The sequence below is a fragment of the Phytophthora sojae genome, assembly GCF_000149755.1.
Source record: "Phytophthora sojae unplaced genomic scaffold PHYSOscaffold_1, whole genome shotgun sequence".
NCBI classification, from domain to species: domain Eukaryota; phylum Oomycota; class Peronosporomycetes; order Peronosporales; family Peronosporaceae; genus Phytophthora; species Phytophthora sojae.
The window spans coordinates 1,375,605-1,400,491 of NW_009258115.1; the positions used below are offsets into that span (position 1 = coordinate 1,375,605).

At 52.4% G+C, this 24,887-nt stretch overlaps 5 protein-coding genes across 5 annotated transcripts; 4 read left to right on the forward strand and 1 right to left on the reverse strand.

Moving 5' to 3' along the window:
- Positions 1–1,663: 1,663 nt before the first annotated feature.
- PHYSODRAFT_308462 (hypothetical protein) lies at positions 1,664–3,665 on the forward strand (the record flags this gene model as incomplete). Its single annotated transcript, XM_009515859.1, has 4 exons — positions 1,664–2,023; positions 2,049–2,159; positions 2,189–3,192; positions 3,287–3,665. 4 exons carry the CDS (start codon positions 1,664–1,666, stop codon positions 3,663–3,665), a joined length of 1,854 nt encoding a protein of 617 aa, XP_009514154.1.
- Positions 3,666–3,885: 220 nt separating this feature from the next.
- PHYSODRAFT_538667 (hypothetical protein) lies at positions 3,886–5,664 on the reverse strand (the record flags this gene model as incomplete). The annotated part of the gene is made up of 3 exons (XM_009515860.1): positions 3,886–4,947; positions 5,008–5,265; positions 5,317–5,664. 3 exons carry the CDS (start codon positions 5,662–5,664, stop codon positions 4,024–4,026), a joined length of 1,530 nt encoding a protein of 509 aa, XP_009514155.1. The 3' UTR covers positions 3,886–4,023.
- A 900-nt stretch (positions 5,665–6,564) lies between these two features.
- On the forward strand, positions 6,565–8,728 carry PHYSODRAFT_455663 (hypothetical protein; the record flags this gene model as incomplete). The annotated part of the gene is made up of 3 exons (XM_009515861.1): positions 6,565–6,730; positions 7,677–7,974; positions 8,497–8,728. Coding segments are annotated over 3 exons (696 nt in total), but the record flags the coding sequence as incomplete, so codon positions are not given.
- Positions 8,729–10,516: 1,788 nt separating this feature from the next.
- PHYSODRAFT_320758 (hypothetical protein) lies at positions 10,517–12,051 on the forward strand (the record flags this gene model as incomplete). The annotated part of the gene is made up of 2 exons (XM_009515862.1): positions 10,517–10,996; positions 11,074–12,051. 2 exons carry the CDS (start codon positions 10,517–10,519, stop codon positions 12,049–12,051), a joined length of 1,458 nt encoding a protein of 485 aa, XP_009514157.1.
- An 8,777-nt stretch (positions 12,052–20,828) lies between these two features.
- On the forward strand, positions 20,829–21,221 carry PHYSODRAFT_468685 (hypothetical protein; the record flags this gene model as incomplete). Its single annotated transcript, XM_009515863.1, has 1 exon — positions 20,829–21,221. The coding sequence occupies one exon, from the start codon at positions 20,829–20,831 to the stop codon at positions 21,219–21,221; it is 393 nt and encodes a 130-aa protein (XP_009514158.1).
- Between the last annotated feature and the right edge of the window lie 3,666 nt (positions 21,222–24,887).

Sequence of the window (24,887 nt, forward strand, 5' to 3'; positions counted from 1 at the left end):
CAACCCCCCTCGGCATTAGACCGCTGTTGGCTTGTTAAGCCTAGCTTTCATGCACAGTACTTGTACTTGTAGACAAATCAAGTCGCATGTTAAACGCGGCGGCAAGCGCGTCGAAATTAGCGGAATTTCTCGAAGCACAGATTCTGCTACCGAAAGCAAAGCCTGTAAGTCAGTTCGTAATTCGACACAGCTACAGTGCACGTACCGGATAAATACATGTACATGCAGCCCGGAGTAAAGCCTATCTAGCGGATGCAGCAATGGTGCTGCAAGCCAGATAGCTCTTGGGTGCATCGCATAGATTTCATGGCAAGCCAAAACAACGGTAAGCTTACCGGTACGTATCAAAACGTTGCATTCCAAACGTGCGATCGACACCGGTACGATGCTGCTTCCCATCTGGTGGTCGAGCTTCAGCGGACCCCGTACGAATCGATAATTCCCTCCACTGACGTTCGCCCGCATGCCACCTCGTTGAGTGGGCAAGGCTGCCGGTGTCACTGCTTGCTGAGCAACATCCTGCACCGAATACTCGTCAACAATGTTCAGTACACCAACTCCGATTTGGAGTCCGACGGATCCAGCCCAGTCGGTCCATGGGGTCATGTCCAGTGTAGAGTAGCAGGAAAGTCTTCGACTGCAGCAAGCAAAGCGTCACTACACCGTACTGTACCAGACCCTGCCGTGGAGCAGTCTGCTGCAAGCAAACGTGCTCAACACGCATGCGTCTTACCGGACCCATCTCCGGCGCTTGGTGTCAACAACCGCACTCAGAGGCGCTCATCAACTTGTTGAGTCCGCGGACCAGGTCCAGTCTCGGCAACGCTAAGGAGTCGTTGAACGACGGGCACGCGCGACTGCCGACTGCCCCATCTCGGTGCAGCGGATCGTCTCTAGCTGCTAAATGAATGCCGTGCTCCCAGGCAAAACGCGGTCTTCTAAGCCACTTGCTCAACCGAAGCAGGGAGGGCTCCCAGCCGTCCCCCACTTTCGCGCTGCATTTCTGCCTTGCATTGACGAATTCCCTCCTTCATTCGTTCGCTGCAGATTTGCTGCGCCTTTGAGCTCCGATTCCTGCATGTCCAAGTGTAATGTAACGTTGCCTCCTTCTCGTGAGCTCCAGACTTTCACAGAGCAAAAAGGAAGTGTGCTGGGGGAGATGGTGTCGAAATAGTCGCAAAAAGACTGTCCATACAAACTTCAAGTATAACGTCTGACTCGTCTTGTCTTCCTGTTTGTATTTCGACCGTTCAGACATTCTCTCCGCCAATCAAATAGCCGATACCGTGCCGAAATGTCCACTTCAGTACTCGTCGCCGAATCGGAGATGGACAATGTCCCCCGAAAAGGCCGGTACCCTCATCAATTGCACCAGGAGCTCACTTCGGACGCCCCCGCTCTGCCCTCGCCCTCCACGGCTATCCAGTTCTCGCCTGACCTTGCGCCTGTATCAATGACGCCGTGATCAAGCAAGCGAGCCGGCAAAAGGCTGCCTGCCGCCGGCGCTCGGCAGTGCCGGCACCTCGGCCGGTGCTGCCGGTAAATCACCCGTGCAGGCCACAGGTTGAGGCAGGCATGAGCAGCGCCCAGCGTCCGCGTGTTCGTGCCTCGAGCCTTTTCTGCATTGTCGGATCACCCGTGCAGGCCACAGGTTGAGGCAGGCATGAGCAGCGCCCAGACGTCGTCGAGGCGCTCCAATAGCTCCGACAGTGCGTCCACCGTTGCTGGGCCCGTGAGCGTGGCCGGCACCACCAACGGCAATGGCTTCCGCAGCGCCGGCGGCGATGCGCTGTCCATCGAGATGCAGTTCTTGAACCCGCGCCGGCGCTTCCCGCTCGCGAACGAGTACTTGCCGGCTGTGCACGTGACGGAGGAGCAGGTGGAGGATCTCCGCGAGACGTGCGAGCAGCTCACGGCCGACGCGCTCGAGCTCACGGCCATGTTCGCGTGGGAGGACAGCAACAACAACGACCTCGTGGACGAGCACCGCGACCAGTGGAAGGTGCACTACAGGCGCCCGCACGTGAGTGACGCTGTACCGCAAGAAGCGCGGCAAGGACGCGGCTGCGGACGAGCTCGAGGACTCGACGGATGACAGCAACGGCGGCCTGCGCCACTACGTCGTGAGCGGCCAGATCCACGACATGTCGCTCGAGGACGTCAAGTACGGACTGCCACGCTGGACGAGCGCGCGGTCATGACGGACTTTTACCGCGAGTTGTTCCTGGACGCGGCGGTGCTGCGGAGCTTCGAGACGCAAACGCCGGAGGATCCGTTCCACTTCTTCGGCATCAAGTGGCTGGCGCACCTCAGTCCGGCCGACAAGCTCATCTCACCGCGTGACTTCGCGTTCGTCGAGTACTCCCGCAGAGTGGCGGGTCCGAAAGGTGAGCCGCTGCTCGTGAAGGTCCAGCAGTCGTTAGGTCCCGAACACGTCGACGCCATGAATCGCCGCGAGTTCGACTTGGTGCGAGCTCAAATGAGCTGCACAACCGTCTACCGGCACGACAAACGCGCCAACAACGTACAGGTGATCGCACGCGGGTATCTGGACCCGTGTGGAAGTGCGCCTGCCCTCATGACCCGGTCCTTCCTCACCCGCTTGGCCCCTACACTCGTCGAGGTCGAGCACAGTGCCGACGTCAAGTACATCATGCGCCACGGGTTGGTTCTTCCCAAGGAGAAGTTCTTCGCTCGTCGTGAAGCGCTTAAGGCCCACGGTCGTCACCTTCTGCAGTGCACGGCTTGTGGCAAGCGCTTCGGACGGTTGAAGCGTCATTTGACGCAGTGTCGAGCGTGTGGCGAAGCGGCTTGCGGTCGGTGTCTCATGACGTACACGCTGTGTCTCCCGCACCACGAGCGTCGCAGTGCTGAGCACCCAAGTGCTGTGATTCAGGAACGCTTCTGCCTGCGTTGCCTGTACTCTGGTCAGCTCGACCGCAAGGGCCAGCGCATGGACGATTTCTTGACCAGTGGACGTGTTGGGCCTCCAGCTCCGTCAATCACAGCCCCGACGGCCGACGACGATGAAGAAGTAGACGATGACGATGTGTCGGTCGTGGAATTCGCCATGCTAGACGATGGTCCGATGCACACCGCCATCTCCGAGGCCCAGCGACTGCAGCGCCTGAAGCAACGTTACCTGGAGAACGAGAAGCGCAAGTATCTCAGTAGGAACCACGAGCAGACCCCGTGCAGCGGTTGATCATGGAGCAGCAGCACCAGATGCACCACTACGAGCAGGCAACGCGGAGAGCTAAACGCTCTTCCATCCCCCAACAAGCAGCCAGCCAATGCTGAACGGCTCCGTGGGCTCTTCGTCCATCTCGTCGGCACATAACTCCGTGTCGTCGGCGTATAGTTCGCTGTCTATGACCAGCTCTACGTATTCGTCCGCGGAGGCTGCGGCAGCGGCCACCGCTGCACTGCAAGCCACCACCGGCTTCCACGAGATGGAGCACTCCATCGGTGAGCAGGAGGCGTTGCTGCGCTCGCCTCAGAGCGAATACGCCAAGCTGAGCTTGCAACGAACTACGCAGCGTTCGCACTCGAACCCAACTTTCAACGCGCAGCGGATGCGCGAGAATCGATTGGCCGAGTGGGAGGCCGCCGAGCGCTCGCAAGCCACATCGACGTTCGACAATCAGTATGACATCGACGACTAAGGCCTCGTCGACTTGAGTAATAGTTAGTAGATTTAGCAGATGAGTGAAGTAGCAAGCACGGCCAAGGCGATACTGTAGTGCAGACGGCCAAAATAAATTCGATGGAATTCGTGATTTTTTAAAATATGCATTTCCTGGTTGGTGTGAGCTGTTCTCATCTACTTCTGCAACAGACCGACACAACTTAAGAGTAGAATTACATGTAGCCTAGCACTTCGTTCGAATAAAAAAACATCTTTTACTACATATCGGCACTGTAAACTCCTAGGAATCCATTGACCTGCATTCATGCTAGCCGCTCGATTCGTAGTTGAATCCCACGTCTTCGATGTCTTCTGTACCCGAAGACTCGCGGAGTTTAGGCAGCAGGCACGAAATCGCCCTGGTCATCAAAACACGCACCACTGCTCACTCGACATTGTGGGCAGATCTCTGTCAGCCACTGAGCTGTCTTGACATGCCCACCGATCACAGCGTCACGCACTGCTCTTCTAGTGCAGCCTTCACTACGATGTCCATGCAAAACGCGGAAAACATCCAGGTGTCCAAACCAAGCCGTGCCGTCCATCGCTTCTGTCGTGCAGCCCTCAGTGCGGTGCTCGTGCAGCCACTTGACGACGTCTAGATGGCCACATCGCGCAGCAGCATCCATCGCATTCTTCGTGCAACCCTCACTGCGATTCGAGTGAAGAAACTGCACCACATTCAAGTGCCCAAAACACGCAGCGGCGTCCATAGCCTCCGTCGTGCAGCCCTCCGACCGGTTCTCGTGAAGAAACTGCACAACTGAGAGGAATCCTCCGGCTGCTGCACGGTCGATAGCCCGCTCGGTGCAGCCCTCACTGCGGTTTTCGTGCAAGAACTTGACGATGCTCAAATGTCCTCCCCCCGCAGCAGAGTTCATGGCCCACGGACTGCAGCCTTCACTGCGACGAGTATGCAGGAACTGTACGACATCAAGGTGACCCTCGGCAGCCGCGTAGTCCATCGCGAGGTACGAACAACCTTCGCGGCGTCGCTCGTGTAGGAACTTTACAACGTCCAGATGACCACCGCGTGCAGCTCCGTCCATCGCGTTGCTCGTGCATCCCTCGTGACGGTTCTCATGCAGGAACTCGACGATGTCAATGTACCCACCACGCGCTGCGCCGTTCATGGCGTCCGTCGTGCAGCCTCCGTCCGTGTTCGCGTGTAGCCACTTGACCACCTCTAGATGGCCGTGTTCCGCCGCGTGGTCCATGATCAACGGCGAGTTTTCGTCCGAACCGGGAGCCAGCAGCTCCTCTCTGTGTTCATGCAGCCACTGCAACAAGGCGAGATCCCCCCGCTTGGCTGCAAACACCATCGCGTGAACACTACAGCCCTCGCTCCGATTCTTGCGCAGCCAATGCACCATTGAAGTGTGGCCGTACCACACGGCGAAGTTCATGGCGTACTTGGTGCACCCTTCGTGGCGGTGAGCGTCCAGCCACTGCACCACGTCGACGTGTCCTCGCGCCCCCGCTTCGTCCATAGCGTGATGCGTGCAGCCTTCCGATCGGTGGGTATGCAGCCATTGGACGACGTTTAGGTGGCCTCGTGCCGCTGCCAAGTCCATGGCCTTGGTGCTGGCCTGCAGGTCCGGGAAGGTTTGGTCCAGCCACTGGACAACGTGGAGCTGGCCGTGCTCCGCCGCGTGGTCCAGAACTGCCCCGTAGACGTCGAACTCCGGGTCGTAGGCAGCCAACCACTGCAGCATCGCGATGTCCCCACGCTGCGCTGCCGACAGGAAGCAGCTGCGGTTGGAGAGCGGCCGCAGACGCCGAGAGGTGGCGCCGAGACGCTGCAGCAGGTGCAGGTAGCCGTAGTCCAGCGCCTGCGGGACGTTCCAGAGCTCGGAGCTGTCCAGGAACGCAGAGATCAGCGCTGCCACGTGCGGGAGGTGGCCCAACGCCTGCTGCTGCTTGCGCCACACCACATCCACGCTCGTGAGCAATAGTGGCGTCCGGGTCGAGACCATCGAGACGCCCGAGCTTCTTCTGATTTTGAGACCGTCCAAAGATGCGGCGAAAAGGTGACACGTTCGACAAGGGTCTGATTCAGACCTCAGACTCTGAAGGAACTCAAAACCTTGGGAGCAACAAGGTTGTCTCTGTCTATACAGTGAGATAGTGGAAGTGTATTATCGGTAGTTAATAACTACAGTAGTTATTGTGGAAACCGATTAGATTGTCTAATTGGGATATAAATCGGTTGATTAAGCAGATGATTGAGCTTAATCGGGTCTGATTTGCTAAATCCGACCTCCTAATTAGATCGACAGACTAAGATTTGTACTCTGATTTGACAGAGCGGTCAGTTGTGCCAACGACGCCATGTGGCAAGTTGATTTAGCTGCTCCACGGCTTACAAAGCCCGGGACGGCTGATTTGCATGCTAATCAGCCCGAATGTCCGACACCCACACGGCATTCGGTGGCCGATTTAACGTAAAACCGACAAACGCTAATGCTGACGAGAAATGACAGCGCAAATACATGACTTCAGAACTTGATAAATAGAATGCAGTACACATCGAAGCTCACAGAAGCGTATTTAATGCACGCGATGCTATTTCTCGTTAGTAGGTACGCGAATCACTCAGCTCGTGGTCGCTCGTCGTATTTCTGGCGGGTAATGAGGCAACCCCCATTTTATTAACCTTACACCGATTTATACCCTTACCAATGCCATCTGAAATCATAAGGATCCCCGATTTAGTACCAGTCAAATCTCTCATGAACGCTGCTTTATCAGCTAATCCGCTCGGGCAATCTAATCGGTTTCCACAATACTACTACTGTAGTTATTAACTACTACTAGTTATGTCAGTGTATCCTGGTCGGGTTGGGGTGACGCCCTCCCGGGAAGCTAGGGCCGGCATGATGCTAGCCCAACGCTTCCGGCAGGTGCTTCACCACATCTGCCAGTCTTCCACGGGTCTCTCGCTCTCTACTATCACCTCTCAACCAGTCTCTATCTCCCCACAGTCACCGCGCGGCCGCCCCGCGCGCACTGCGCCGCAGCCACGCCGTCATCTCCGCTTAGGTACGTTTAATGTGCAATCGCTTGGTTCACAGCGCAAGCAGCACGAGACGCTTCCACGCGACCTGGATGCGTACAAGGTCGACATACTCGGGCTCCAGGAGACACGTCTCGCTTATCAGAGCGAACAGAAGGCAGGTACGTTCACGCTGCTAACTCTACCGACATCAAACCCCCGCCATGGCATTGGTTTTGCTGTTTCCTCTCACCTCCGCAGGTTCCTGTACAAGTATTGGGCTGAATCAGACCAGGTTGGCGTGCTTCAGCTTCGCCTCCCTGCTGGGCAGCGTGTGAACGTTATCAACGTGTACGCGCCGCACAGCGGCTACCCCCTGACCGAGGTTGACGCCTTCTACGAAGATCTGCATGCGGCAACGTCCAAGCTACCCAAACGCGACACGGCATTCATTCTCGGTGATTTTAATGCCAAAGTGGGCAGGCTTCGCGACCAAGAGCCCTTCCTCGGGCCCTGGGGTCGAGGCCGCCGCAACCGAAACGGCCACATTCTAGCGTCGTTTTGCGATGCAAATAATTTGTTTATCACTAACACTGCTTTCAGGAAAAGAGCGCGCAACATTATAACGTGGACACTGCGACTTCCAAGCTACAGCATTGTCAACCAGATCGACTACATCATTTGCAGCCAACATGTCAAGCAACTTTGTCGCAACGCCCAGTCATGGGGGGGGGGGGGGCACGCTCACCCCATCCGACCACAAGCTCGTGACACTCGACTTTGACCTACAAGCCCTCCGGCGTCTCCGCCAGAACCGCCGTGCCCCGCTTCACACTCCCGACACCCGCCTTGCAACCCGCAGTCTCGTACACAACTCGCAACTCTGTCATGAGTACCGACGGACTCTCGCAGACAGACTCATCGAGCTACGGCGGGCAGGATCGGCCGACCAACAATGGAACGCAGTGCTAGCAATAGCGCTGGAGGCCGCAGCTGACACTGTCGGCTATCAGCCTCTGATACCTCACGCAAAAATCGTCGACCCGGGGCTTGCCCGACTCACGTTCGAACAGAGACGGCTCCGCCAGCTTATCAACAATGATCACACCCAAGACGTCGCCGACCTACGAAAACGTCGGAACCGCCTACTCCATGAGATTCGAGAACGCAGCAAGGCACTGGCCAACGAAGCCATCAACGCCAAGTTGGAGGCCATCGAGAACGCTCCCGGCACTGCGCAAATGTTCGAGGCCACCAAGACCCTCTTCCGACGACGCACCCCTCTAACCTCGTTATGTGACTCAACAGGCAAACATATACTCAGCAAGACACGCGCCGGCGAACGGATCAAAAAGCACTTCGCAGAACAATTCATCGACCCGACCAGAAAACCGATTGCCCCGGACGGCATTCAACGAGCCCTCCAGAACCCGATCACAGCCGCAGAATTCGAACGCGCGTTCAACCGCCTACGCAACGACCGCGCGTCAGGCTCCGACACCATCCCAGCCGAGCTACTGAAGCATGGCGCCGACGTCTTAGCTCCGCCGCTTGCCGAAACCCTCAACCACGCACTGTCAACCGGAGAGCACATCCATCTGGGAGATGGAATCCTCCTAGGCCTACCGAAGCCTAACCAACCTGCTGGTCACTGCTCCAGCCTTCGACCGATCGTCCTCCTGAACAGCATCCGAAAAGCCGTCTCGCTCGTGGTGCTGAACAGGATATCACCGAAAGTTGAGCAGTACCTGACGCCACATCAAAGCGGTTTCCGACCCAGTCGCAGCACCGCAGACGCGGTGTGGGCTCACAGGTGGATAGCAGCTCGCGCCCAAAGATACAAGGAACAATTTCACATCCTAGGGATCGACCTCACGCGAGTTTTTGACACGATCAATCGCGACAAATTACTCTCCGTGCTGGCTACAATTCTCGACAACGACGAGCTCCGACTCATACGACTCCTACTCCGCGGGACCCAACTCTCAGTCCGGCATGGCCACCATCTGCTCTCACCGTTTGAGAGCAATACAGGTACACCCCAAGGCGACTCACTCTCACCAGTTCTCTTTGTTGTCTATCAAGAAGCAGCTCTCCGTGACCTCGCAGATCAACTCGACGTGCCGCATGACCTCCTTGCCAATATGATTGTCTACGCGGACGACGCAGATTTTGTCTGCGCCAACCGCACGACGGTCGACCTGATCAAGTCTCAAGCCTCCGCCATTCTGTCCAAGTGGTCCCTCAAGATGAATACAGCAAAGACAGAGCACACCGTTGTTCATCGCAGCCTCGCGGCCCAGCCAAACCGAACAGACCGCGCCAAGGAAGAAACGTGGCGCAACACGCGCAAACTCGGATCTCTACTCGGCGACGCCGAAGATGTCTCCCGTCGGAAAACTCTTGCGACTGCAGCGATCCACTGGATATGGAAACTCTGGTTGCGACCGACAAAGACCAAGGAAGCTACTCGTATCCGCCTCTACAACAGCTTCGTCCTGCCAATCTTGCTCTACAACTGCGGCACATGGGCCCTAACACACGCCGACCTGCTCAGCCTTGAAGCTTTTCACCGTCAACCACTGCGCACAGTCATCGGCCGCAAGTACCAGTACTCCATTACAACGACCAGACTCTACGAGCGCACAGGCACCGAGCCTCTTCGATACCATATCGTTCAGGCTCGATGGAGACTGTTCGGTCACATTCTACGACGACCACCGACGATTCCAGCATACAGATACATGCTGAACTACTTCAGCCCTAGCACCAGTGGTGGATGGAAAGGCAGGCGGAGACTGACGCTCCCCATGGTCCTCGACGCTGACCTACAGACGCTTTCCTCTGGTCACCGCCTCCAACAAGCCGCTGACCTCTTCCTACTTCGCCTCTGCGCGCAAGACCGATCCGGCTGGAGACATCTCACTGGCAGACTCCTCGACTGCACGCCTACCGACTGAGAGATATCAAGCCACAACATGAGAGATAGCACGAGAGAGAGAAACCCGACGCATGCGGATATTCGACCTACCACACGTAGAGAAGACTGCTCGCGTAACGCGTTTACAATACAATACAATATGTCAGTGTACTGTACAATCCCATGACGCCTTCGATGTAGGCTGGTTTTGAATTACCACATTCCGTTCGAAGATAAAGTGCAGCATGTCGACCAACAAGACCAAGAAGCAAAGGACAGCCCCAAGCTTGGCAGACCTGGTGGTGCTTCTGGATAATGGGCTGGTGTCTTTCTTGAGTCTTCGAGACATTCTGTAGTGGGTCTACTTTGACCCACTACTTTAACTTGCACCTGTGCGCGTGTATGTGAGGAAGCGTAGCTTAGTTTAAATTAGAGTTAATTATACTCGGAGTATAGATTAATCTAAATAAACGATCCAAATAATGTTTTTGGGTTAAAATGAGAACTGCTATTTTTGTTTTATGTTTCTGACTTCCTCTAAATGTAATATTCTAAGATAGGAATCTGCCAACGGCTGGTTGGCAGAATTCCAATGCTATGCATGTCGCTCATTGGCTAAGAGATGCTGCTCTCAGCCTATAGGAATCCTAAGTCTCTATGGACCACCCGTCGTGGTGGTCGAAAATGTATGTAGCCTTTGGTGTGTCTACACCAAGGTCGAGAAAGTCTTTCGAACCTCTAACAGACGTCATATCTGTTAGAGGTACAAGGGACTGTAGCCACTTGTGCGTGTAACCCTGTTACACCATCCCCCCTCCAGGTTAGACGCGCCAAGTCACGGCACGTCGATCAGGAAATTGACCATTCGTCAATTCTTCTCGTTGGGAGAAAGAAAACTCGAGCTCATTCCGCAATGAGCTTGCCTCAGAAGAAGACCGACGCTGCAGCAGAGGGGAAGTCCTCCGCCGGGATAGAGACTCTCTCTATCCCCGAGTACCGCGAGCGTCTCAAAGCAAAGCGTGACGCTCTTGCTACCAAGGCTGCGGCGGGGACAACTCAACCAGAGATTGTCGTCGAAGGTTCTTCTGTAGTCAACGTCGCCGTTGACTTCGAGGACGACGACGTGGAGATGGAAGAGGGCGAGGCCTCTTCTAGCAAGCGCAAGGAGTCTATCGACAGCGATAGTCTCGACCCGCATGCCGGGTCGAGACGCCCTCGTGAAGGAGACGACTCGGACGCTTCGAGCTCGAAGCGTTCGCGAGGCGAGAGCAACACTCCGCTCTCTGCTGTTGGGGCTTTAAGCTCCCGCGTGAGGTGGCGCCTTCAAGCTCTCAGCGCGCTGCCTGAGCAGCGCGCGATCCGTGGATGCCGTCTGCGTCAGAGATCGCAGACCGTGTGGGCAACACTGTGCCTCCAAACGAAATCCCGCTGTACGTATGCAGCGGTATCCACGACGATGCTGTTGCGTAGGAGCAGCACTTTGATCCGTTAACGAATCAAAGTTGCGATTATTACATCGGGTTCTTCCACGAGCTCCGGTACTTCTCCAGCAAGAAGACTTCTTCTCGCAGCAAAGTGCCTGAGTGGCAGGCACTTTGTCAAAGTTGGAACGCTTTTGTTGAGAACTTCAACAAGCAATCGACTGCTTACCGCGAGCGGGTTAAGCATGCCCGTGAACGCTTCGAGACATTCTCGACACGCGGGCGGCTGGAGCAGCTCCACAGATCTTCTGTGGACGCTGGTATTCCATGCGCTGTGCCCGAAGGCCAACAGTGCATGTTGTGTCTTCCGGGTGCGGCGCGCTTGAGCGACCGCGACCTAAACGGGTACACGACGATTCGTGTACCTGCGAGTCTCAAGGATCTCCGTGCCAAGTTCTTGGCACGCGAGGAACGCGACGATCGTGGGACTTCGGGCGCTGTAGGTGACCACAGCGCTCGCACTACCTTCGCGTCGGCAGTGCGTGGTGAGCTTCGTATGCCCTCACCATTTCCGGAACGTCCTGCGGCAGGACGTCCCGCAGCTCCCATGTATCTTGGTGGGGCGGAAACCCTCTCCAACGAATACGATAACGAACCGGCTGCCGGTTCGTTTTCGGAATACTATGGTTCACAATACGCGCAACAATCCAGCGTGTTGAGCCGCGGGCGTCGCGGATCGGAGGCGGCGGTGGTGGGAACACGCCCCGGGTATGGTCAACCTGGGGTTGACCTTGGTCCGACGCTCGAGGAGCGGGTCGCTGCTGTGGAACAGCATCAGAGCCGGGAGTTCGCCGCTCTGAAGCAGGAGGTGGCGATCCTGAGGGCTCAAGTCGCTCAGGGTTCGCAGACCGCGTCGGACATCTCTGTCGACGTGGGAGGTCGCGTGGCACGCTTGGCCCAGCGCGTTCAAGCGCTGGAGCAGAGGTTCGCTCCCGCTGGGGCTTCCGCTTCGGGCCAGCCGAGCTAGGTGGCTCGTGCTGCCGGTATGGCTTCAGCCGCCCGACGTAAAAGGTCGGATGGAGGCGCATGCTAGATGGAATATCTAGCGTGTAGGCGTTGCCATGCCGTGCCAACACCGTGAACGGCCCGATGAAGCGCGGAGCGAGCTTGCTCGCCCCGAAGTCGGAAACTGCATGTTTAGGCAGGTTTTGAGTTGCTAACAAAACCAATGAACCCTTCTTGAATTCATTAGTGTTGCCTCTACCAACATTGTCTGCGTTCAGCTTCTGTCGGTCGACCGAAGCTGCGATAGCGTCTTGCACAAACCGAATGACGGCTTGTCTGCGCTGCACGAAGTTGATTGCGTCCGAGCTGAACTCGTTCAGCTCGTTTCTAGCAGTAGTCCCGGCCTCTGCGTTCGTCTTCGCGGTGTCTGTGCCCTGCACAGACCCGTTCTTCTTCTTCTTCTTGCTCTTGTCGGCGTCTGTGCCCTGCACAGACGCGTGCTTCTTCTTCTTGTTGCGCGTAGTCGCGGCTGACACTGTGCAAGTGTCAGCGGCATTCTGCGGCTGCTGTGTTGCAGTCGTAGATCCTCCCCCACTTAAGGAAGGAGCCACCATCCCGAGTAGACTCGGGAGGCGTGGGTGCCTGATGGCATTCGCGTAGAACGGTGTATGCCCGGTCGAGGCATGCACCGAGTTGTTGATGGCGAACTCCGCCATCGGCAGGCACTCGCTCCAGTGTTGGAACGAGTGAGCGTAGCTCTTAAGCACGTCTACGAGCACGCGGTTCACGCGCTCGGTCTGCCCGTCCGTCTGCGGATGGTCCGCAGTCGACATCGAAAGTTGACTCCCAAGAAGTGTAAACACTTCTTGCCAAAGGTGTGCAGTGAAGCGCGGGTCTCGATCCGACACAATGTCGATCAGCATGCCATGGTGTTTGAACACCATGTCAACGAACAGACGCGCCGTCTGTTTCGCAGTCACTTCAGCGGGTACTGCAGCAAGATGTACCATCTTGCTGAAGCGGTCAACAAAGACCACAACGCCGTGTTCCCCTGGCTGTCCGGGGGAAGACCGAACACGAAGTCCAAAGACATGGACTGCCAACACTCCCGTGGAGTTGGTAGTGGCTGCAAGGGAGCCTGCGCGAAAGGCGCAGGCTTCACACGTTGACAAACCTCGCAAGCACGGACGTACTTGCGCACCCATTTATACTGGTGGGCCCAGTAGAATTCTCGCGTGAGAAGAAGGTATGTCTTCTCACGGCCCGGATGCCCCGCAGTCGGTGCATCGTGATACTCATACATGATCCTGAGTCGCTGGTCATGGTCATTGGGCACGACAACGCGGTCCGCGTTATCGTCGACTGCACTGTAGAGTAATAACCTGCCGTGCACCCGGTAACGGTGTGCACGAGCACGAAGAAGCTTCGGCAGCTTCTGACGAGCTTGGTCAGAAGGCGCTGAACCGTAGGCCAGCAAGAGCTTCGCGTCCGCGTCGTGCGCGTCCGCGACCTTCACGTCGTCCAACAGTGACGACGTCGGGGTGCTCGATCGCATGGCGTCAATGGCATTGACGTCGGCATCAGTCGTGGCGTAGTCAGGTCGACGCGAGAGCGCGTCGGCCACCACATTGAGTCTTCCGGGTTTGTACTCAACCCGGAAGTTATACTCTGCGAAGAATGAGAGCAATCTCGCCATCCGTTGCGAGATGTGCGGCGACTTCACAGCCGTCCGCAGCGACGCGTGGTCCGTATAGACCACGAACGGTTTGCTTCCGAGTAAATACACTCGGAACTTCGCGAGTGCGTACTTCATGGCAAGAAGCTCCTTGTCATGTACCGGGTAGTTGCGCTCAGCTGGCCTCAGCTGACGCGATTGGTAGTAGACGACACGATCACAACCCTCGTGATCGTGCTGCATCACATCACAATTGGAAGAGGGGGGGGGGGAAGCAAGAAGCGAGTGGCGTCGGTCCTTGGGATGGCGGCGTCCGGCTCCAGGAGACTGCTACAGTATGGTATGAGCTCGCAGACAACCAGGCTCGGCCCGTCAGTATATCTTACCGTTAATTGGCGTCACAGTAACACTATCGAGGTTGCTTCGTTCTTACTTTGAGATTTAGTACAGTACGCACGTAATCGGCCGGATAGCAGCGCCCAGGCTCCAGCAGACGAGCATCATGTCCACAGCGCAGCGCGAAGGCTCCGCCTCAGCTGTAGAGCGAACATGCTTCATCTAGTGCTGCCAAGACCTCACGTTTGATGTTTACAAAGAGTGCATCGTAGAGGTGGAGCTGCGGACATGGTGCTCAAGCTTGGAGAGAGAATGCGGACCAATTTGTGGAGAATCCTCGCGCACACTGCTCGAATCACGACGGGATCGATGACAATCCCGAATATGCATATCATCTAATCACCGTCGAGACCGAATATATCGTACAGAGCAACTGACTTGCCCACTCTATGTTGATCTGAAAATTCCCTCCGGAATATTTTGGCCGGGACAGTGCCCTTTTTCTTGATCTCTCTTGTTTTGATTTTGGTCGTTTTTGTTTTGATTTAGACTTCTCTCAATTTGGCCTTGAAATGGTGTACCGTATACATGGATATGATGTACCAAACCGGAAGAAGCGATACCGGAGCTGGTGGGATTCCGCCTGGTGATGCTACACGCGGTCGATAAGCTGCGTGGAGAGGACGTGGATGTTGTTACACGATGATTGTTAATATGTAATGGAAACAAACTTCTAGCTTTTTTATGTTGACGATGATGCGCTCATTTGGTACCAAAATTTAGTTAGTGTACAGATTTCTATACCGGACGTGAGTTTAGCAACACCTTGTTGTATCAAATTTCGCATCATCATCATATGTTGTACCAAATTTAAATTTGGCACATCATGTTGTACCAATATTCAGATTGTAGCTGTTAATGGTGACAACGGACGAGTTAGATATTCGTATTGCTTTGGAAAAGAGCAAAGAGCTCAAGCCTTCGCAAGAGGACAACACGAGCTTCTTTCACACTGCATGCAGCTGCCACAGACGGCTCGAGGCCATGTACAAGCCTTCCTGAGACTTCGTGAACGCACCCATTCCCAGTTCAATGCCGTCGATGCTAAGGTTATGCGATCTTCTGTGGTGGAACAGCTTGCTCGTCACCTTCAGTTACCACTGATCACACCGTCCGTACCAATACAAAGATGACTATTTGAGCAACACTGGTAAATAATTAAAAACGTTACGTGTTAAAGCGACGATGAGGGGCGATGAGGTCGAAGTGTTAGATGTTCAGGTGCTCGATGTTGAAGTGTTGCTTGCAGTGTCGAATGTTGAAGTGTTGTTAGATGTTGCATTTTGTTGCAGAGCAAGCTCGCTATATGTACTAATACTTACGTAGTGGCAAAGTTCGACTCCCGCGTTGCGCTGGGGTTAGATTTTACTCAGGGCGCACTATTGACTACTTAGGCTAGGTTAATGACGTACACGTACCCTTTCAAAGGCAGCTTGCATATGCATACACCGACAGTCCTACCTTGCTATAAAGGCTTGCGGCTGTGAGCGTTAACTATGTATAGCAAGCTGGAAGTCCAAGTTAGTCGTTGCTTGCTGAATAGACTATACTTCCTTTAAGAACACGGTCAGATATAATTACCCCAGGTGCAGGTGCAGGTAGCATTTGCTCTAAAATATGAGTCAAATGTGGGCATGATATGACTTCTTATCGTTACTTTTACTGCTTGCGGCACTGGTAATATATGAGGGTGACTCTTGGCTCACCTGACACCGATATCTAAAAGTCATAACAAACGCTTGTTTCCGTTGTGAACTACTGCAGGCAGGGTGGTGTACACTGCGGCTGATGGATTATCTTCGTAAAGTAGGTAAATGATCATGATGGTCAGTTTGCACGCGTTATATAGTGCTCCACTAACTAGACGGTCAAGTGTATAACGAGAAGCAACAATAACTACAATAAATAAGCATTCCCCAAAGCTTCATGTTACGAGTCTTATCGTGCCGATCTCCATTGTAAGGCAATTCGTACAACATACCCACAAATCGTTACAACACCTACAGTATCTGCTGAATCTGGTACCAAACATGCTTTCTCTAAATGTAGACATCACCTTGTGTAAACTACGGTGCTGTAGCGCTCCGAAATATTTAATTTCGTCATTTATTTTCATATGACTTTGTAGAGTTATTCTAAAACATATGATTGTTTATGATAGGGTTATGAAGTCCTTGCATATATTTTTTGTCCGGTGGATGTATCATCGTCCCGAAATGTTTCGCATTGATCGAGAGTCATTAAAGCAACATTGAAAATGTGTGGGATCAATAACATTGATGGGGTCCAGTGTTGCGTGATCGCTAACATTAGAGGCTTTCAGAAGCACGGTATTTCTAAAAATACGTAGTGAAAAACACGTAGCGCTGATACGTGTTTTTGACTACGGGTTTTCCGTAGTGGTCGGCTGTTCAGCGATACGGAAAATACAAAACCGTGCCAAAACTACGTAGCGTGGAATCTTCCGAGTGCACGCAAAGTTTTAAGCTGGGACCTCGGCTCAACAAGCTTTAGCTGTGAGCGCCGTCATTCGGCGAACACGTCGGCAGCGCTTACGCCCACGCGCCATCGCTGGGCCAATGTAGATGTACAGTATAGTGAAGTAAAGTAAAAATTGTTCAGATTTTTAATTAATGCCTTCTTACTGTTTGCCATGTTTATTCCGTCCCTTCGATGAATCTGTTGGTGTTGCATCCACCATGAACACGTGTCTCGGTTGTCTGCAGCGTCTTCATCTAATTTACCTGCGTTGGGTGTTGTAAGTTTCAATTTGTAATTTTTTTTGTGGGTCCATGATAGTTTGGTCTACTCGCTTTCTGGCGGATGAGTTGTCACCGGAATAGGTAGCAACGAAATCGACGCCTCACCAAGTTCAAGAAATGGATGCATACTTTCTTGGGGGTTGCATGATGATTTCCTGGCATTTGTAGCTGTAGTGGTCCCAATATGGCGCGTCGGCTGTGGTCTTTTCAAACTCCAGGTAGGTTTGGAAGGCGCTGCTCGCCCCTTGCCTTGATTTAGGGCGGCGGAGTAGCCTACCGGCCGCCCACGCTGGTCCTTGGATGACAAGTGGGCAGATGGGGTCTTGACAGGCCGATAGCAGCAGATAACGGAGTACACACACAAGCTAAGGTCGCCAACGAGGAGCACTCGGCCTCTAACAGACGGCACATGCGCCCACGACCAACTATTTGTCATCCAGGGCCCCCCACCCACCCTAACGAAGAAGCTTAGGCATGCTGCTTCCTTACGTATATTTCGGTTTGATTACCCCGTAGCGGACCCCCCTCTCACGGGTTTACGGGATCGAAAAACACGTAGCGTCGCCCGTGCCAAAAATAGATCGGATCGCTACGTGTTTTCGCTACGGGTTTTTGCCAAAAACACGTGCTTCTGAAAGCCTCTATTGACGCAATGTAAATTTTCCAGACGTGAAATTTCATGTTTGGAGCGACTGGCTCAAAACAGCTCTCATTTCAGAATCTACCGGGTAGGAAGCAAGCGCCCGCGCGCTCGCTCCGCCTCCGCGACGTGCGACCGTCTGCAGCGGTCACACGCTCAACCTTATTCTAATGTGTGCATGTCCTACTGCGGTGCTTATATGCATGTGTGTACTACATATGCGGGAGCAAACGCCTTCCCAGTGCGTTGCGTTGCGTTAGGTGCGATGCGTGTTGCATGCAATCGAATGCGCTACCTTCTAAGCAGTCGTAAGCGCTTTTAATGCGCCTCTAGCCAACAGCGCAGTTAGGTTAAAGGGGGAGAGCGAGCGAACGGAGAAGTTCTGCTGATACCGCAAGACTGTAGCGCTAAGTGTGTTTTGCGGTATCACGAACTGTGTGAGTTGTATGGTTATCTATGTGTCTCAATGCGGGTTAGGGTTACCAGCCGGATGAGGGGAGCAGGTGAAAGCGATTTCCAGGATTTCATAAAATCGCCCCTACCGAACCTGGCGCTCCCTTAACTATAGGCAAGCCTGGGCTCATCGGAGAGCTAGCCTTGGCTTTTGGGCCCCATCACCTCCGGCATGAGCTCTGTAGCCATGTCGATGATGAAATCAACCGTTACGGTGTGCTCCAGCCGTCGCTCATCCTTGATAAACACGCACAATGTGTCCTCGATCGGGGCCGAGTCGGGCTTGCGGCCGCTGCCGCTGAGCGTGAGGCACGGGAGGGAACCGGAGGGAGGTAGGGGCTGGCTCGAGGCTGACGCCGGGACTCTTGGGCCAGGCGGGAGTACTTGCGCTCCCAGTTCTGCAGCGAAGGGTGGGGGAAGCCACTTGACTCGGCAAACGCACTGCGACTCGTGCCGCTAGCGCGTGCAGCACGCCAGTCTTCAACGGCGCGCGCTTTGAAGCGGTTGGTGTAGTGGGTAGGGATGCGGTCGCGGGGCATGCTGCTACTGGTTTGGAAGTCGGGCTTCTGCTGCTGCTGGAGGTTTGCGCTGTGTGCTTGCCGTCTCGAAGAAGCCGAACAGTTCACGGCGCACGTCGATCAGTCATTTTCTACCGTGTTTTATAAAATGATGTAAATGCTACCGTGTTTTATAGCAATTTTCGCCTTGTCGCAGTACTACCACAATTATCGGAATGATAGAGCACAGCGCAACCCGTTATAGAAAATTGGGGCTCTATCAATACGACTTTTTCGGTATTTCATGGAAGTGTTGCATCAAGGCTGGTTCTGTACTAAGGAAGATCTACTTTTCTTGGTCAAATTCTTTATGAGCTCGCAAAGGAGCGTCTCGCTCGTAGTAAGAACCCCAGGATCATTGCATTGGTTCGTCTGAAAGAATTGACGCCGTTCCGATTTATGACTGACAAGCTGGCCAAGTCGAGATGCCAACAAGTTTTGTCTAGGCTTAGGTAGGGCCGCTAAATCAGGGTGCTTGGATGTACTGGTATGCTCAAGGTCACATCGATAAGCTTTTGGATAAGAAGCAGCCCCTCGAGTACATTAGCCGTGGGGGTTTAACCGCTTTCGCTATCCGTTTGCCCTGCACTTGCAGCAGCAGCAGCTTAAAAGGGTTTTGAACGCAGTGTCTGGGCCGCACAAGTAAGTTCTAGGCCGTACAAGACGCTGCAAAAGCGCAAGTAGGCGTTCAATGCTCGTCACGAAAAAAAAAAACAGTCGTTCAGTTCATCTTCTTTAGCAGTTTACATATAGATCTTTGTCTAAGACATTAATGCTGATGGAGTACATGTAGCGAGATCGGTTGACGGCCACAGTGCATTGCCTTTTCCAGGTACATCGTATCGTTGTGAAGCAAAACCAATAGAGCTCGAGCTCCAAAGCAGAGTTCGGGCGAACATTTTTAAAAACTAAATGTTTGAGTATATTTATAAAAAATAGATGTCCGGTCTTTTATTTGGTACAGGACTTCTATTTTCAGTAACTCCAACCTATTCCTGACCGGACTTCTATTTCCTACAGGTCTTGTATTCGGGAAAAACCGTTACGTGCAAGTTTTGCAAACGCAAAACCAATCCACTGCTTCGCCAACACTGTGTAGCGGTCATGATTCGCCATTTAACAGAAAGTCCCGCGAAGAGGGAACACATTTTGAGGGGAACACAGAAAAACACATAATGCGGAATTTGTCGGGTTTCAACGCTATTTGGGCACGTGAATGCTTTCAACTTTAAACGAGCAGTATACCTTCTGCATTGAGGTGCTCTATCTTGCTTTGGCAATGCAGTGCATGTAGCAAGCGCCCTGGTAGTAACTCTGTTTGAAGTCATTTGTAGAGATTACGCATTTGTAGACATTTCAATTTGGTACATGGTACCAATACTGGGTTTGGACCTCCCCCTCATAAATCAAACGGAGCTCGGCGAGCGGAGGATGAAGGGCGAGCTGCGTAGCAGCGTTACATAGCTAATGTAAGAGAGCGTTGCAGGCCCTTAAGAGCGCTGATCGGCGTGATCAGCGCGATGTGCGCTAACACGGACGTGAAGTCACTGCTGTCCAAGGACGTTGGCAACTTCGCGATCAACCTGGTGGGAGGGAAGGTGGGGGGAAGCTGCCCCGCTCTTGAACCGTGTTTCAATTTTTTGAAAATCGGTTCACAGAGCGCACGGCAATCATTTGAGGCGCGTTGGTGCAGCGCCTGTGGTCGCCAGATAGCACAAATTGCTTACATTAGATAAGCATAGTGTTTCGTTTGAGATAGCGAACTGGCGAACGATACCAGCTGCATGCATGCTTCACTAAAACCGCAATTAGTTTTTTTTTCGACTTTCACCGTTTTGGGCTCTTTTTGTTCCCTTCTTAGCGGGATCTCCTGTTAAAGCACGTTCGTCCGCTTCGAAATTGGTGTGATGGACGACGTACTGCGAGGTGGATCTCATCGCCGGCACTCCAAGCGGTGTGCATGTACGAATCTGACGGATGTAATCGACCCTGATCGTGAAAGATATGATCGTGGCCTTGTATTCGAGACGTGCCCACATGAAGTACTGTTGTGCGTCCTATCGCTTGTATACGTTTGCTTTCGTGAGTCGCTGAGTGCTTTTGATTAAGGTATGTTGTTCCGCATTGATCTGCTGAGAAGTGATCGCAATCCTTGATGCGAGGCATATTGCCCATGGAACAGAGTTTATATACCGGTAGAAGTAAGACCTTTCCTCCATTCCTAGCTAGGACCCCGCTCAGCCATTTCACAACTTCCCCTCCAGCGCTTAAACCACCAGCTCCTTCGAGGTCGACGTCGATTCGTGAAGTACCAGCATGCGTCTGCAGTCTGCTGTGCTCGCTGCCCTTGTGACTACGCTCTGCGTTAATTGCTACATCGCGGAATCCAATGCTGCCACCACAATGTCGGACCGGCCCCGTGCGATTCAATCTCCCGATGAAGCCCACCATGAGGGCAAGCGATCCATACGCATGCCCGTAGCAGCGGGTGGCGAGAGCAAACGCGAAGCGAGTGGGCTGGACTGGTTCGCCTCTAGTGCTGCCAAAGCGCTGAAGGCCCAAAAAGCAAAATGGATCAAGAGCGAGGGGATTTATGACGACCTTATCGGAGGTACGAGGACCACGTGGGAGGTGTATGGGGCATGGAAGAAGTTAGACGCTTCACCGGAATATATTGCCAAAGCGATGAACAAAGGTTGGCTACGGTGATGATGCTTTCCAGTACATCGTGACCAATTACAGGCGGTACCTGGACGAGATGCAGTACGTTCGGATGGAGTAGGCCCTCTTCGTGGTACTGGGCCAAAATAGAGAGAGATTACTGTCACATCTCAATGCAAAGTCACTCTTTCTTCTCTTTTGGAAGCCTAACTCTTTGTCAGTTTCTGATGGCTTGCACATGTGCTATCATACTGGCTTTCGTTTTGAAACGAACACAAAGTCCACCGTATCCGTGTCATCCATCGCATAGTAAGTTACTCGAGTATTCGGTAAAATCCCGGTGGTGAAAATGACTTTACAGTCTAGAAATAGAAGCCCTGTATCAAATAGAGGCCCGGATTATTAAATAATTTAATACAAACCCGGGCTACTAAATAGAAAAACGCTAACAAAAACTTACGAAGGAAATACTTATTGTACTAAGAATGTGTGAAAACACTCGCGGAGTTCATAAAGATCGTCCCTTGAGAACAAAAAAAAATATGTTCCTCAACTCTAGTAAGTAAAACATACTTCTCTGGCCCACTTAAGAAACAACATTCGGCATTAAACCTCAATTTGATGTGGACCACATGTCACATATGATTGGGTATAATCAACTGTTTCATCTTACAATTGGCCAAAATAAATGGGTCTGCGCATGTCGAGATGATCGCGTAGAAAAACCTCAAAACTGTAGCCCTTCTAACTCGTCTCCAACAGGCGCTACAACGTCGACAAACGAACATAAGGGTAGAGCAGTCACTCGCGATTACGGTGATATTTTATTTTCTAATATCGCTAATTTTTGACGGCACCTCGCTAAAAAAACCTAATGTTGCCTAAAACGGAATTCGGATAAAAGACTGTTTCTCTTTTCTTTCTGCTGCTGGATTTTTTTAAATCATAGCGTGAAACGGAGCAAATGCACAGCTTTCGGTTGAGGTATTGCGAGTCACCAAACGATTTTTTAGTAAAAAGTTATGTCCAGAAAACCGAAGTGTTGTTTCTTATGTGGGCCAGAGAAATATTCCCCAATTGCAAAGGCTTTATTTTCTTATCTCCATTCACTATGTAGCCACCACGCAAGCTACTGGATTGAGCAAAAATGCGACTAAAACAAATTCAACGGGCTCAGGTGGGTTGTTTACCTCGGTGAGCTAGCAGCTATTCTACGATTACCAACACATATATTAGATCCCATGCACCTGTGATTTAGAGTCAAGAATCGCAAAGGTTGGATAGTTGGTATTTCTTTCAACCTTTGTTTTTACGGATATTGGGGTTTACCTGGTCCTGGCAATCAGACTAATACTAGCAATGCAAAACAATGTTCATTTTAGTCATAGAGGAGAGGAACAACTACTTTGCACCGTTCTACTAAACTAAAACCAGCAACAAAACCATACTCCGTTTAATCGATTGATGAATTTAACTGCCGCCTGTATTAAAACAAGCGTGCCAAATATCTTTGCACACCTATGATATCGTTTATCGGTTAGTCCGTTCTCAGAACGGCGTTCTGTATTCCATAAAAAAGAAACCCTTACCCAAATAGAAACCCCCTCGTTAACGCCGATCAATTTTTCGGGGGCTCTAATAAATAGTAGTCCGGGTATTATTCTGTAAAATCCGTTAATTCAAATCCTTACCACCACCACGCTGTCGACATCACACCGACAAACGCTTCCTATGCAGAGGCGCCGCAGTCAACTCTCATGACCGCAAGGAAGAGAGAGAGGATGGTTCACCTCCAACCTTTCTGCAAGCGCAGAAAAGCAAAACACAGCTGAAGGAGATGGTGGATTATTATATGAAAGATCCCGAGAATTACAATGGCCTTGTAATGGCCAACGACCGAAGCGTTCTAGACGTGGAAAGACTTAGATATTGGAGCAGAGTACCTCACCAAAAGGATGAAGAAAGCTTCGGTGGTGCGGAATACGGGCGCTTTGTGGAGGACTACATAGAATTCCTGTACGGAGACGTTCGGATCGCGTGAAGCTCGTGTCGTGATAAGCTCGAGGAGACACTGCGATGGCGCTTCAATACAAACCAACCTCTATTCGGTCGATATGCGTTGTGAACTAAATACTTATTATGTTACAATTATTGGTATGGTCCGAGGCGTTCGCAGTTTTTAGCAGCGATAGGACACATGTCTGGCATTCCCGCACACGCCACAAACACACTGTACGTGTCGACTTTGAAGTAGCTACTTCACTTCTTGAAGTACATTATTTTTGTCAGATAGCAACTGCGACTACTTGACATAAGTGGTTATTTTCATGCGCGGGCGTGAAAATAGCTTTTTGAGTCTAGGAACAAGAAAGATGAAACCAACGCCAGCAGTAGGAGCAGACGTAGCGTTAGTTTCAGACTTTTGTCGTCGAGCATAACCCGCCACGCCACACCCTGGCTGTGGAGGCTACAATGCAACCTTCTTCATTGTGCCGGAGACGGCACGCCCCTGAATCGACTAAAGCAACGACGATTGAAAAGAAAAAAAACTATAACCATGGACTTCAAGGCGATTTTTGGCTCCATTCAAAAAATAATTGTTTGGTAGAAGTCAAGCGCCGCCATACTGAAGCCATCCTGGCTACTTACTGGCAAGGCTCCGCGAACAAGCAGCTTGTGCGGCAGCATTCATGGAGATCAGAAACTCTCCTGGCCTTACAGCAGCTGGCGATTCGGAGAGATTGACTCCATCTCCACACTCAGTGACCCCGGCGCACGTACGCGGTTGCTGCTGCTGGGCATTAGCAGAGGTGGAGCTGGTGACCAAAGCGACGAGGACGGTAGCGAAGCAGGTCTTGAAATTCATGGGGCTCGGAGAATTGGCTGGTTAGGCATCGTGAAGAATTGACTAATGAGCAGTGGAGGAAGTCGCGCCAGCTCGAGGGGGTTCGCTAGGTTCCCATCCACTACCGATCTCGCTATGGCAACCCTTATTGAAGCAGATAGTACTGCAGACAACTTCTCCGGCTGTTGCTGATGGTACCCAGTCTCCACCTGCTGCATCATGTACCTATTGTGCTTCGCATACATTAGACTTGGTCGAGTTGTAATAAATGGATACCGTTTTTACTAAAATAAAAAGAAGTCTATCGTAGACTAATTTAAGTAAGCAAGATCTTAGTGTGTAATTGTTCTGGTGTCGATGACCACAGTCCAAAACTGCCTAAAGACCATACCTAAAGCAGGCTTTATACTGGAATAGGAAACAACGTTAGTGCTGCTATCGTAGACCAAATAAGATCATATCCGTGGTACGTCAAGTCAAAAGGTGACCCCTCTTGACACCTAACTGGTACATTGTCCTGAAACCGGTGTGACCCCGGTGCCGCACTGGGCCCTCCAAAAGGTTAACCCCTTGGTTCCCGACGTCGTAAGTTACGACTTTGCCGAATCTCAATGTCGTATTATACGACATAGCTCGATTAACAATAGCATTTGGCTCGAAACGAGATTGCTATACTTTAATTAACCCCTTCAGCCCGGTGCGCTGCATAAGATGTGTTAGCAAATCATCCAGATAGGATAAAATTCAAATCTAAGCTGTATAAATACAGCATAAGAAATTGTTATACTTGGAATTTGTATGCTCGGAACTCTTTGTGAGCCTGCCTCTATCACTGGCTATACAAAGACTAAGTCAAGTGAAATCAGTGT